The sequence below is a fragment of the Apodemus sylvaticus genome, chromosome 18 (assembly GCF_947179515.1).
Source record: "Apodemus sylvaticus chromosome 18, mApoSyl1.1, whole genome shotgun sequence".
Classification (NCBI taxonomy): domain Eukaryota; kingdom Metazoa; phylum Chordata; class Mammalia; order Rodentia; family Muridae; genus Apodemus; species Apodemus sylvaticus.
In genome coordinates this window covers 14,530,189-14,542,817 of record NC_067489.1, presented here as the reverse complement: position 1 = coordinate 14,542,817, position 12,629 = coordinate 14,530,189, and the positions used below count along the sequence as shown (strand labels likewise).

The window sequence follows — 12,629 nt, the reverse complement described above, 5'->3', positions numbered from 1 at the left end:
CCACTGCAAGAGCAGACTGTCCTCTTAACTACTGACATCTCTTCAGTCCCTAGTCTCTCTAGTTCCTTTTTAATAAAGGAACTTTTTAATAAAGTTAGTGAAATGAGCAAAATTTACAATGATGCCATTACTTCCCCCCTAAAGATTGGAGGACACGCTGCTCACTTTCAGTACTAGTATGAGACTAATGTTGGTGTGGGCTGATGGCAGATGTAGGTAAAACACTTGTCACACAAGTCTGGGGACCCAAATTCAGAGTCTCAGAACCGATATAAGGCCAGACATCCATCTCTCTGTGACTGAGTGTTCTTACTGTGAGATGGGAAGCAGATACAGGAGAGAATCTGGAAATGTAAAAGCTAGCTAAGCTGGCACACACAGTGGTAAGTAAGAGACCTGACTCAAAGGAGAAGGTAAATATCAACACCCAAAGTTTTCCTGTGACCTCTATGCACGCATCAAGGCGCATCTGCCCCACATTCATGAATATGAATATGTATGTGCATGCCGTACATTCACACAGACACACACAAAGATTTTCCTTTTAAACTTGAAAGGATTCATGAATGACTAAGAAGTTTAGCAAAAATGAAAACAGGGAAGAACCTACATTTGCATAGAATCCAATGCATGTCCACACAATCTGCTTTTGAATAGCAAAAGAGGCCCTCATCCTTGCCCTCTTCCTCTTTAAGTGGAATTGGTTTGATACAGCAGCCTGAAGACTGTTCTCCACTGTACACATTTTCTAAAACCATTATACGTAAGATTATCCATACGGCTAGTGAACCAGGGTAGAAGACAAGCTTATGTCTTAAACTCTTGTGACCAACGCACAGCTAATTACTTTGATTTTATTTTGATCCAAATTATTATCTAACCACATTTCTTCCTTATATGCAAATTGCCCAGTACCATCAAGAATCCCTTTTAAATTTCATATAACTAAAAGAGTTTAATCCAGACACGGTGGTACATACCTTTAGTCCTAACACTCAGGAGACAGAGGCAGGCAGATCTCTGTGAACTTGAGGCCTGTGAGGTCTACATAAAGAGTTCCAGCCCACGAAGACTACAGGGTGAGATCCTAGTTTGTTTCTTTGTTTTTTTAGAGCTCGATATGGGAAAGAATAGAAGAACTCATTTTCTTCTCTTTCTCTTAATCTTAGTTTTAAGGTGTTAACTTCATTAGCCCTAAAATCACTTCTAAAGCAGCTGCTGTAGCCTGGGGGGCTATGATCCTTCCATAAGGTTTGCACTTCGGGCAGTGGTGGTGCATGCCATTAGTCCCAGCACTTGGGAGGCAGAGGCAGGTGTATTTCTGAGTTCGAGGCCAGACTGGTCTACAGAGTGAGTTCCAGGTCAGCCAGGGCTATACAGAGAAACCCTGTCTCGAAAAACCGGGAAAAAAAAAAGGTTTGCACTTGACTCCCCTCAAGTGCATGGCCTCTCTCCCAATCAATAAACTCACTAACTTTGCTTCACTCTGACTCATCCTGAATTTCTCTGCAGCAAGAACATGGGCAGCACTTGGGTAGAGGTCCCTGAGGATCTGAAGGGGCACTTGTCATGTGCAAGGTCAGCAACTTTAAGCTGCACTCCCAGATATCTTGTCCCTTCTGCTAGCAAAATTAAATACTTACCTACGATTAAACCATACATGCACTTGACAAACTTAGTAAAGTAAGATGGAGGGAGGAAACCATCAGTGTGGAGTTCCTGAAAATTCTGAATGAAATCCTATTCTAAAAGTCAATTATTCAGAAACCTTGAAGTGTAACAGTGGTTTTTCTGTTCCTAGGAAAAATACTTAAAAGATAGTAATCCAGTGAGGTCCTCAGACATAATCTCCAACTGGAGTAAAACTCAGTAAGGGATCCAGACCCCAAAGCGTTCCCCAACACAGAATGAAAAAATCCGAGAAATAAGGGGAAAGTCATAGATATATCAGGGAGAACCCAAACAGAGCTCTTCACTGAAACTAAAAATCAAAAAGGAAGTACAACTTCCTTTCCATAAGTTTTTATGAGATGTCATATAACTAATTCACATTAGGAGAGCTTTCTAGTCTTTATTGTTTCCAGAGTTCAATCTCCACGTTTGGGGAGGGGGGGAGAAGGGAGGTGGCGGAGAAGGAAAGAAACAGTAGCAGGAAGAAAGCAATCTGACAAGAAGAGATCAGCCCACACTGATGCCCAGCGAAGCTAAAGAGAACTGTAGCCACAGTGAGGCTCCCATTGTAACCAATGTATTCATTTCCTTGCTAGGCTCTCGCTTTCACCCGGGAGGAACCCCAGGCAGGAGTCGTCCTTCACAGCTGTCACTTCGGTCAGCGCCTAGCTCTGGCTAATCTGAAAGACCTCGGAAGTGCAAATGAAGCCAGCCCCAGCATCACCACCTCGGACTCAGTGCCCTACTTTGGCAGGCTCCGAGACGGGCAGTAACAGCCGGCCGGGGCTGGGGGGTGGGGCGGACCCGGGATCACACTCAGCCCCAGCTGAGTTCCAGAAGGAACCCCCCCGAAGTGAGAACCAGAAACTTCCCCCCGCGGGGGGAGGCCGTGCGCTGCGGCACGTGCTCGCCCGGCAGCGAGCGCCGCCCCGGCCGCGGGGTTCGCGCGCTGCGCGCGGCCGCGCCTCACCTGGACCCCGGTGTAGTTCTCGAAGAAGAAGAGCACCATGTTCTGGTAGACGCAGTAAAGCCGGTCGTCCACGCGCTGGTACAGGCGGGTGGGCAGCAGCGCGGACAGCACCCGCCACAGCGTCCAGGCCAGCACGTAGGTGGGCGCCGAGCCCAGCAGAAGGACGCCGGGGAGCAGGTAGCGCATAGAGTACGTGTGGAGCACCAGGGACAGCAGCATCCTCTCGGTTCGCCAGCCGCGACTCCGCCTGCGTTGCCCGCGCGGCCGCCAAGACCTCAGCCACCGCCGGCCGCCCGCCAATCACCGCGCGGGGCCGGCCGCGCCGCCGCCCTCCGCCCTGGCTCCGCCCCCAGCATGGGCCGCGGGGCCCGGGACCCGGCGGGGACAGACACGGCCTCTGCCCGCTGCCTTGGAAAGGGCACGCCTGGGCTTGCCGGGCGCGCTCGCCTCCGGCTGCTCGCTTTGCTCCGCGCGACCCGCGCCTGTCAGCAGGGAGGCGGGATGAGGCGGGACTCCCAGGTAATAAGGTGCCTTCTGATTGGCCGACGTATGGGCGTAAAACGTACTTTGATTGGTCTGGTCCCCTGCTGCGTCACGACGCATGCTCGACTGGGGATGCTGGTTGTGGATGAACTTGGGAAGATGTGAGCTGGTGGGATTTTGGCCTGTGCTGGCGTTCAAGAGAGCAGCGTGGGGGACACAAGGATGCTCCCTGCAAGACAAGCGCGAGGCGACTTGGTCGTCGTGGGGTGCAGGGGGAGTTCGATGCCGCAGGTTATGGACAACTGCAGCGTCTTTGCGCACCGGAGGGCCACCCGTGTCCCCACGTGCATAGGAAGCACTCCTTCCCTCCTGGCTGGTGCAGAATGAGGCTGGGTCCGTCTCCTATAACCTTGGTTCAGCTTTCACAGGACTGTCACCTCCTTTTATTAAATCCTTCAAAGCTTTAACTTTTGCCCTTTAATAACCTCTTTCCCTTTAACTTGTTTCTGCTGTGCTTTTTCCTAATATCCTACATTTCTTCCTCTTTTTTTTTTTTTTTTTTTGTAATGTGTAGGAAAGTATTTTCCTAAACGTTAAGTAGCAGCAAAAACTTATCCAGAGGCCAAGGTCCTTCTACTGCCCCAACTAGTGCAGATTAGGTAAACCTATACTAGCAGGTATAGAAGGAAACAGGTCAGTGTGCATGCTCAGATCTGTATAAAGTCCATTTTAAATGTGTGTGTGTGTGTGTGTGTGTGTGTGTGTTTATGTCTGTTTCTATAAGTGACCCTGAGGTCACTTACTCTGCCCCTTTGTTTCTCCCTTTCCAGACCACTGACTCAATGTGTCTCTGCTTCCTTGCCGTGGATTTCCCTTCATTTCTTTCCCATCACCGCTGAGATGCACTTCTCAAGGCATACAGATGACTTCTGTCATTAGCACACTGTGTCAGATGGACATGTTTACGTGTTTTCACTATGTCGGAATGTTACTGAATTACAATAAATTTCACAAAGTACAGTGGCTTTGGTGGCACCAAAGAGGCCCGCTTTACTTTGTAGCCCTGTAGCCCTTGCTAAGGGAAACACATGTTCTTTTATTGCAGTCTTAATTATTAATATTAACTCTCAGATCACACATATATCACTCAGTAAGTATATATAAGTATATCTCTCTATGTGTTTACATTATGTATATCTAGGTTACAGTGACTACAAAGAGTTAAAAAAAGGAAAGGAGTTTTCAAAGCCTTGGGAATCCAGAGCTGGAGAATTGGCAGGGCTGTAGAGTGTCTGTCTGGATAACACCCAGCTTTAGGGAAGAAGCTGCTGTTCTTGGGTCTCTGCGGGTCACAGATATGACCAACTGTCCAGTCTAATGCAGATGCAAAGGTGAAAGGGCAGGCAAAGGACCTGTTAAGACAGTTCGCTGTCAGTCCCAAAGAACTGAGTCCAGACAGAGGAATTGTTAGGCAGATGGACTGCAGATCCAGATTGGCAAACAAGAGTTCAGGAAGACAGGAATTGAAGTACACATCAAAAAGCAGGGACTGAGCCAACTTGAAGGTCTGTGGAAATTCAGGGGTTCTCTCTCTGTTAGCCTGTGTGACATTCTGCAGATGGTTAGATGATCCATGTGTGGGAGCATTTACTTGACAATGTTAGGAGTCAACTTTCGTTGAAAAATGAGATTTCCAGCTCACCTAAGTGCCGGAGGCCTGCTCTCCTTTCCCAACCAGAAAGATTCCATTTTCTAGGAATGTCCGTAGAAATTTCATTCATAAGGAAAGGACATGTATTAAGCCCTTTGTGTAAACACTGGCTTTTCCCTTATTAGATTATAATCCTGCCTAAAGTGTCTCTGGAACCACCTCACGTTGCTTTATCAGAAGAGAGGAGACAGTAAGATGGCTCTGAGCATTTGCTGTCAGGATTGACAAACCATAGTGATCCACAGAACCCATGTGGTGGAAGGAGAAAATGAATTGAAGATTGTCCCATGGCCTCTACAGCTGTTCATGGCATGCACCCATATACACAGATAGCTGTAAAACTAGACAAATAAGAAGGTGTTCTGGGGGCTCTCTTAGATGCACAGAGAACCACTAAGAGCTTATATGGATAATACTAACAATGTGTGCCTATGTGTGTTTTCCTACTTTAAAACAACAACAAAAAACCCTCATGCTTGAGCTTACATTAAAATATCTGTAATAAAATTCCCAGCTATGCTTCACTATAAATTCTTTTCAACATCAAATCCACTAATCCAGGTTTAGCTCGAGCTGAAGTCCCTAAAATACACGGGAACTCCTCTGGCTGCCAAACATGACGGTGTGATAGCCTTCAGAAAACCCAAGGTGAGGCTCAAAGATGATACAGTCTAGAGATCTTGATCTGGTTTGTGTTTATGGCAGCAGAGAAATCTCAAAACACGTCACAGACAGAATTAGCATTTGAAGAAAGGTGTCTTTTGGGGGGTGAGGAAACACATGGAGACTGCAGACATACAGGAAAAAAGAAAGGAAAGAAAAAGAAAGGGAAGAAGGAGAGAAGGAAGGAAAGAAAGACAGTGCATAGCAGAGACTCCAGGGCATGCTCACTTCGGCAGCACATATACTAAAATTGGAACGAGACTCAAGGGCTGGGTTGTCCAAGCCTGGGAAGAGTCTTGCTCCCCTAATTTAGGGCTGGACCACTTGAAATGTAGGACAGCAGTTTGGCCCAGAACTGTGGTGTTTATCAAAGTCCTTATCAAGCCTTATCAGTCCTTATCAGTTCAAGCCTTGAACTTAATGAACCAGTCCATCAGCTGAGGGCCTGCAGCTGGAAGACAAAAGCCAACTAGGTCTTTGTTTTAATCTGCCAAGCTTTTGTCTCAAGTTAGGAGGGCCAGGAAGAAACCAGCCATCTTTGATATTCTCCACCTTTAATACCTAGTCTTCCCCCCTTTCCCTATCCACCTACCAGGGAGTTTATCTACCTCATAGTTTCTCCAGTGAGGAGCTGTGTCTGTTTCCTCATTACTAACAGACTAACAGAGGAACTCTCTATTTGTTAGTGTGAGCCTGACACCTTCTCTGTTATCTCTGAGGAGCAGTATTTCAAAATGTACCCAAGGAAGGAAACTTAAGAACAATTAAGAGTCAGAGATTTAAAAAAAAAAAAATGTAGGCAAACCTAGCCTCTGGATTAGAGGTGAAGAAAACAGGCAGGCTTTTAGCAAAGGAAATACAAAGGAATTGAAAATGTCACAGTTTCAAGTGGCAGGCTGAGGGAAGCGCTTGTGAGGCTCAAGTGCATGTCAAGACGTGAGGTGCATCATGATCCATCCGTCTTCAAGCCATCTTCCCAAGACAGTAAAACAGAACTGTCTACTTGTAACAGGAGGTCTTTGGCTTTTTCCTGGCCAAGGGGAGCTCCTGCTGTCTGTCAAACACATCAACCACTGACCCTTTGTGAAGGGGTTTAGTGACCACCAACCATGCTATTGTGTCATTACCACACCGATACTTCTATGTCCCAAATGGGTCTCCAGACCTGGAAGGCTCCTGCTGTCAGTGTCAGGATATAGAGCATGCCACATTGACTAGAGGAAGCTCACGCAGCTTTATGCACTATGTCCCCAGTGGGGCGTAGGGGACTATTGCCAATGGCCTTTTTGATCCCCCTTCTCACTACTTAGCATCATCTATCACCAACTTGTCATAGCAACCTTTGCGATTTTGTATGATGAAATGTTTCAACATTCAACTGCCTAACTCCATGAATAATTTCTTAAATATCCCATGCATACAGGGTACATGGTTCTTCCTGGACGTCTAGCTTATATTTGTCAGTGTAACAATATGCAAAGCACCTCATCCTGAAGAAGCTATGATGAGTTCCTGACTCTTTGGTGTAATACAGATAGCATTATTTGAAAAGGCTACTGAACTGCTCTTCTTTATTCAAAGAACACATCTGAATGAGGCCAGATTTTCTTTTTTTTTAAGATTCATTTATTTATTTTATGTATATGAGTACATTGTATCTGTACTGATGCCACATTCGCTCCTACCTAAATGATTTATTTCTTGTTATATCTAAGTACACTGTAGCTGTCTTCAGACATACCAGAAGAGGGCGTCAGATATCATTACAGGTGGTTATGAGCCACCATGTGGTTGCTGTGATTTGAACTCAGGACCTTCAAAAGAGCAGTCAGTGCTCTTAACCGCTGAGCCATCTCTCCAGCCCGAGGCCAGATTTTCTTCGTTGACTTCAACCAGCTGATGAAAACTACACAACCCTCTCTTCAAAGATTATTTTTTCTGGTATCAAATCAAAGTGGCCATGGCAGGGAACGCAGATTTGGGTTACCACCAAATACCAACATGGTGACAGTTTCATGTTTTGACAGTAACTCAAAAAAAAAAATGGTCAGTCAAGTTGCTTTTTCAGATGCTTTGGTTGATACGTCAAGTAGTCAGGCTACTGCAAGATAGGTGAGTCTCTGCTGTAGGCTTCAGAGCTCATCTGATGACATTCTTAACCTTTGTGTATGGAAGCTACAGGACATGTTTGCACATTACAAAAGCATTGACCTAATAATCATGAGGATGTTAAGTCACTCACAGAGGTGGGCAACAAAAGGCTATTTAGAGAGCTAAGGATAGCTCAAGATAATTGGGCTCTCGGCCTGCAACATTCCAGTTCTTCACAGTTCAGATAAGTTCTAATCAGTCTATCAGCCTAGTAGAATGTTTAACATAAGTCTGTTCCCCTCCCAGTCTCAGTTCACAAACCAAAGAACAGCTCTGGCTAGGGGCTAACTCCAAGGATAGATATGGACATCCAGTGTCTTCTACCAACCTGGCAATCTGGAGACTGGCAGATACAGACAAACAGTACCATCCTTCCTAATAATTTTTATTGTTTTAAAAATAGTTTTTTAATATATAAAAGCCATTTTAAATTTAAATGATTTATTAGTATTTCTAAAGGAATTAATAAATGATACAACAGGCCGGGCGGTAGTGGCACACGCCTGTAATCCCAGCACTCTGGGAGGCAGAGGCAGGCAGATTTCTGAGTTCGAGGCCAGCCTGGTCTACAGAGTGAGTTCCAGGACAGCCAGGGCTACACAGAGAAACCCTGTCTCGAAAAAACCTAATACAAAAAACCACCACCCCCCAAAAAAGATACAACGGAAGCCATTTTGGAGGTTCTCTTCTTATAAGGGACTGTCACTGTGGTCCCCAGGCATGGGGACCACACTGACACACTCCTGAGCTCAGGTAGTCCCCCAGGCATGTGCTAGTGTGTCTGGATCAGAAAGTCTTTTTTTTTTTTTTTTTTTTTTTTTTTTTTAATGAAGTTGGCATCTAAAACTCAACACAAAGGGGAGAAGCAAGAAACCTTTGCTGCAGTTCTCAAGTCTGTAACATGCCTGGCAGGACCCTAACACCACAAGGAACAAAGCTACCAAATCAAGTCAACTGTGGAACCCACCCCTCTAGCTATAGGAACAAAAACAACAACAAAGTTTACTATGGTATTTGTTAACTTTGTATCAACACCCGACAAAACACCTGACCTTAAGAAGTGAGTCAGGTTTTATTTTGTTTTCTGGTTTCCAAGGATTTCAGTTCTTGGTGGTAGGGAAGACAAACTCTATTCACATTTCTGGAAGCAGAGAACAAGGTCAGAAATGGGGGCAAGGCTATACAGTCTTCAAAGACCTGTCCGTATTTGTTTTTGTTTTTGTTTTTTTGGATTTTTTTTTCCAAGACAGGGTTTCTCTGTATAGCCCTGGCTGTCACTGTGAGCCCTGGAACTCACTCTGTAGACCAGGCTGGCCTCGAACTCAGAAATGCGCCTGCCTCTGCCTCCCAGAGTGCTGGGATTACAGGCGTGCACCACCATCGCCTGGCTGACCTGTCCGTATTTAATAGAGACTTCTGCCAAGATTCAGGAGCCTCCAAGAATAGCAACCCCACCTGGCAGGCATTGCAAGCATGACCCTGTTCTGATATGCAGACTTAGGCCATAAGAGTTACTAATCTCTGAGGCAGGCTTATGTATTATCACTCATCCTGTCCTTCAAGTTAAAGCCTCCAGGTTACGCTGTGTATTCCCATGATCCCTAACCTGGTGAAAGGCAAGCTGGCACTAGAGAGAATGACGGAGTGCTTACCTGCCTGATGCTGACTTAGTCTGGTAACAGAGCCCTAGGAAGCAAAGCGGATAAAGTCTGCTTGGTGGAACATGTCAATAGTAAGAAGCAAACAGTTGAAACTTGTCAGAGCCAGTGATTTAAGACAATAGTGTGCACAGTAGAGTGAGTTAGGGGTGTCCAAACCGGTACCAAAGGATACTCAGGATAGGACGCCGAAGTTGGGAATGATATGGTAGTCGTGCAAAGATGGGAGACTTGTACTCTCAACTGAGGAATCTGCACGTACTGAGTGGGGAAGGGCCTCAGAGAGCAGCATGCCCAGCTCTTCACCCCAACCTGACAGCAAGCTCTCCTGTTCTTGTCGTCACCATACACCCTACATCCATCCCTATCTCAGTGAGCATACTTCTCAGAAACAAGTTGGGAGTTGGTCCTTATCTGTGTAATTACAACTACCTCCGAACCAGTCTCATATTTCCTGTTACACACAGTAGCAGGCAGGGGGCTGAATTGTGCACCCCACAAGTTCATGCAAAATCCTCCCTTCTGTACCTTGAAAATCGCCAATATACAGAAGATCTTCATAAGGTAGACAAGCAAAAAGGAAGTGATCAGGGGAGGAACTGGTCACCTTAACTTTTAGGCTTACTTGCTACGCTTTGGTACTGGCTGTAGAAACATTGGGATACAGACCTTCACAGCCAGAGGCCATGCAGAAACACCAAGAACAAAGCCATGTGTGAGCCAAGGAGAGAAAACAGGAACCGGCCCTCCCCTGACAGTCCCCAGAGTTCTCCTGCCTGAGTCTCACTTCCCATCATCCTCTTCTCCCAGGATGGAGACAGTAGACCTCTGTTGTTGGAGCCCAGGACGTGGTGCTTTATTACTCACACTTAAGACAACAAATAAAGGGCATGGAGGTCTTTGTTACTTCTCTGTTGGAAATACTCCTGCCTCAGTAAAATCTCAAAAGTTGTGCCTCCAGTCTGTGATGCTGAGTTCTGGATCACCTCTCTAGCTGCACAGGCTTGTGTCTTCCAGACTCTCAGGTGCACAGCATCCAGCTATTCAAGAATGAGACACCCTCCAAATATTAGTTTTTCGTGCCAGGAGTATGCTCTCCAGGAAGATCAAGGTGTTAGCAGCTCATTCATAATGTGGGTACAGGTACCACAATGGGTGAGTATGTAGGTCAGAGAACAACTTTACGGAGTCAGTTTGCCGCCATCTTCACATGGATTTCATGAATGTCTATCTGCTGAGCCATCTTTTAGCCTAGAACTAGAATTTGGGAAGCAGGGTACCATATTCATACCTTTATGATTTTTGAAGCTTAAAATTTTTTTAACTTGTTTAAATATATCCTGAGTTTTGCTTTGCTGCAGTGAAACCTAGTACCATTATAAACGCCTGTTTTCTGCCCCTGCCTTACTACATTATTTCCATGTCACACGATAGCTACAGTGAGGAACCCAAAGCAGAGCAAGGAAGCCTAAGAGACCTCATTGACTTACCAGAAGAGGAAATCTGCACTCTAGGAAGATGTGCTTTCCCAGGAGTTCATTCCTTAGGCTTCTTGGCAAACAGCTTTACCTTCTGGGAATGGAGTTCCTGGCAGAAGTTGACTCAGTCTGAGATGGTCAGTTGCTGCACACCTAAGATGCTAATCCCCACCACACTTGTCAGATATTTATGGAGTGTTTTCTCTGTCCTTGGGCCTTCTCTGGAAGGCCTTCTACAGGCATGGCCAAGGGAAGCAGCACCACAGCCAGCCTGCTGTAGAGAATCGCTCCCGTCCATCCCTGGTAACTGGATCTGAGGTGATTAAGTCCTGGGCCAGCTGAGGCACCACTGGTGACCACACACAGCTAAGCTCTGGATCTCAGTAGTGACAGACTCCAAGTCATAAATGGTGAAATGCAAACCCAGGCCACAGATGCTGCAGAGGGCCAGAACACATGAGTTTGGAGAGATAGAAACAGATACCGCTTGTGTACCTGACAGGAAGGAAGGAGAAGGCCAGTTTCTCTGAGGTGTCTTGCTCATTGCCTGCAACAATGTTCCAAGACAGTTCCTGATTCTTCATAAGGCACAACCTTCTTCCTGGTGTAATAGAGTGGTTGTAAGATCTTTCTGCTTCAATACATAGCTAACATAATACAGAAAATACAGAGGTTCCCAAATGGGGGATTTAGCAGACAAATAAGCAAGGGTCACATAAGCAGAGCATAAGCTTACCATGGTTATAACAACGTTCTGAAACAAAGGCATGGTTGCAAGGCGGTCATAGCGGCAGTCATAGCAGTCTTTTGAAGCAACGGTGTGATTGCCATCTATAACAGGAGGTCCTGAACCATTTGTAGTTAAGGTTACCAATGGAGCATAGCTTAATTCGTAAGAAATGGATTTAATCACTAACAGGAACGAACCTAGTTTGTCTTCACTATAAGATGGCTTTCAAGCCCAAGATGGAGGCTGGCTGGTTCGTCAGTGGGTACTGTCAGGCTCTTCCTTTCTAGCTCGGCGCAGGGTGCCTTCACACGATTCTTCTTCCTTGCAAGGGCGTGCCATGCTATGGTGTGTCGTCACTGCTCAGACTTCACTGCAACTGACAGGGAGAGGCTGTGGCCATCTAGGAAGCCTCCAGCCATGGCTGCTCTCAGCCACACCCGCTCCTTAGGTGGTGTTGCCTGAGTCTAATTTTTAGTCATGGATTTTTCTTTCTCTGATAACTGATGCTGACTGTCCGATATACAAATTAGTTTTCTTGAGTTGCTAACATGTTTAAAAGAAATCTTCCAGCCGGGCAGTGCTAGCACAAGCCTGTAATCCCAGGGAGGCAGAGGCAGAGGCAGGCGGATTTCTGAGTTCAAGGCCAGACTGGTCTACAGAGTGAGCTCCAGGATAGCCAGGGCTATACAGAGAAACCCTGTCTTGAAAAAACCAAATCCAAAAAAGAAAAAAAAGAAAGAAAAGAAAAGAAATCTTCCTCCTGGACATCTAAGCCTGGAAATTTTATGAGAATTGTTAATGTTTTTTAGCAGAATGTACACTATTATCTGTACCTTTACCATGTTCCCTCTCCTCCATCTCTTGCTTGATGCTTTTTTTAAACAAACAAACAGCAACCAAAAGTGACTTCTCTGGAGCTGGAGAGCCGGCTCAGAGGTACAGAGCCCTGGCTGTTCTTCCAGAGGAGCCAGGTTCACTTCCCAGCACCCACATGGCAGCTCACAACTGTGTGTTACTGAGTTCCAGGCTAGCTTCTGGCCTCTGAGGTCGCTGAGCACACAAGTGGCACACAGACATACCCACAGGCAAAGCACCTGTCTGTAAAAAAACAAAA

At 46.0% G+C, this 12,629-nt stretch overlaps 1 protein-coding gene and 1 long non-coding RNA gene across 2 annotated transcripts in view; one reads left to right on the top strand and one right to left on the bottom strand.

Annotated features, from left to right (window-relative positions):
* Positions 1–3,090, bottom strand: part of Agpat5 (1-acylglycerol-3-phosphate O-acyltransferase 5) — a 36,027-nt gene extending 32,937 nt beyond the window's left edge. The window contains exon 1 of the mRNA XM_052161966.1: positions 2,642–3,090. Within this exon, the coding sequence (XP_052017926.1) occupies positions 2,642–2,860 (219 nt within the window). The 5' untranslated portion in view covers positions 2,861–3,090. The remainder of the gene's footprint in view (positions 1–2,641) is intronic.
* Positions 3,091–3,127: 37 nt separating this feature from the next.
* Positions 3,128–4,144, top strand: LOC127668392 (uncharacterized). The gene is made up of 2 exons (XR_007974096.1): positions 3,128–3,517; positions 3,955–4,144. It is a non-coding gene; the product is annotated as an uncharacterized LOC127668392 (long non-coding RNA).
* Positions 4,145–12,629: the final 8,485 nt, after the last annotated feature.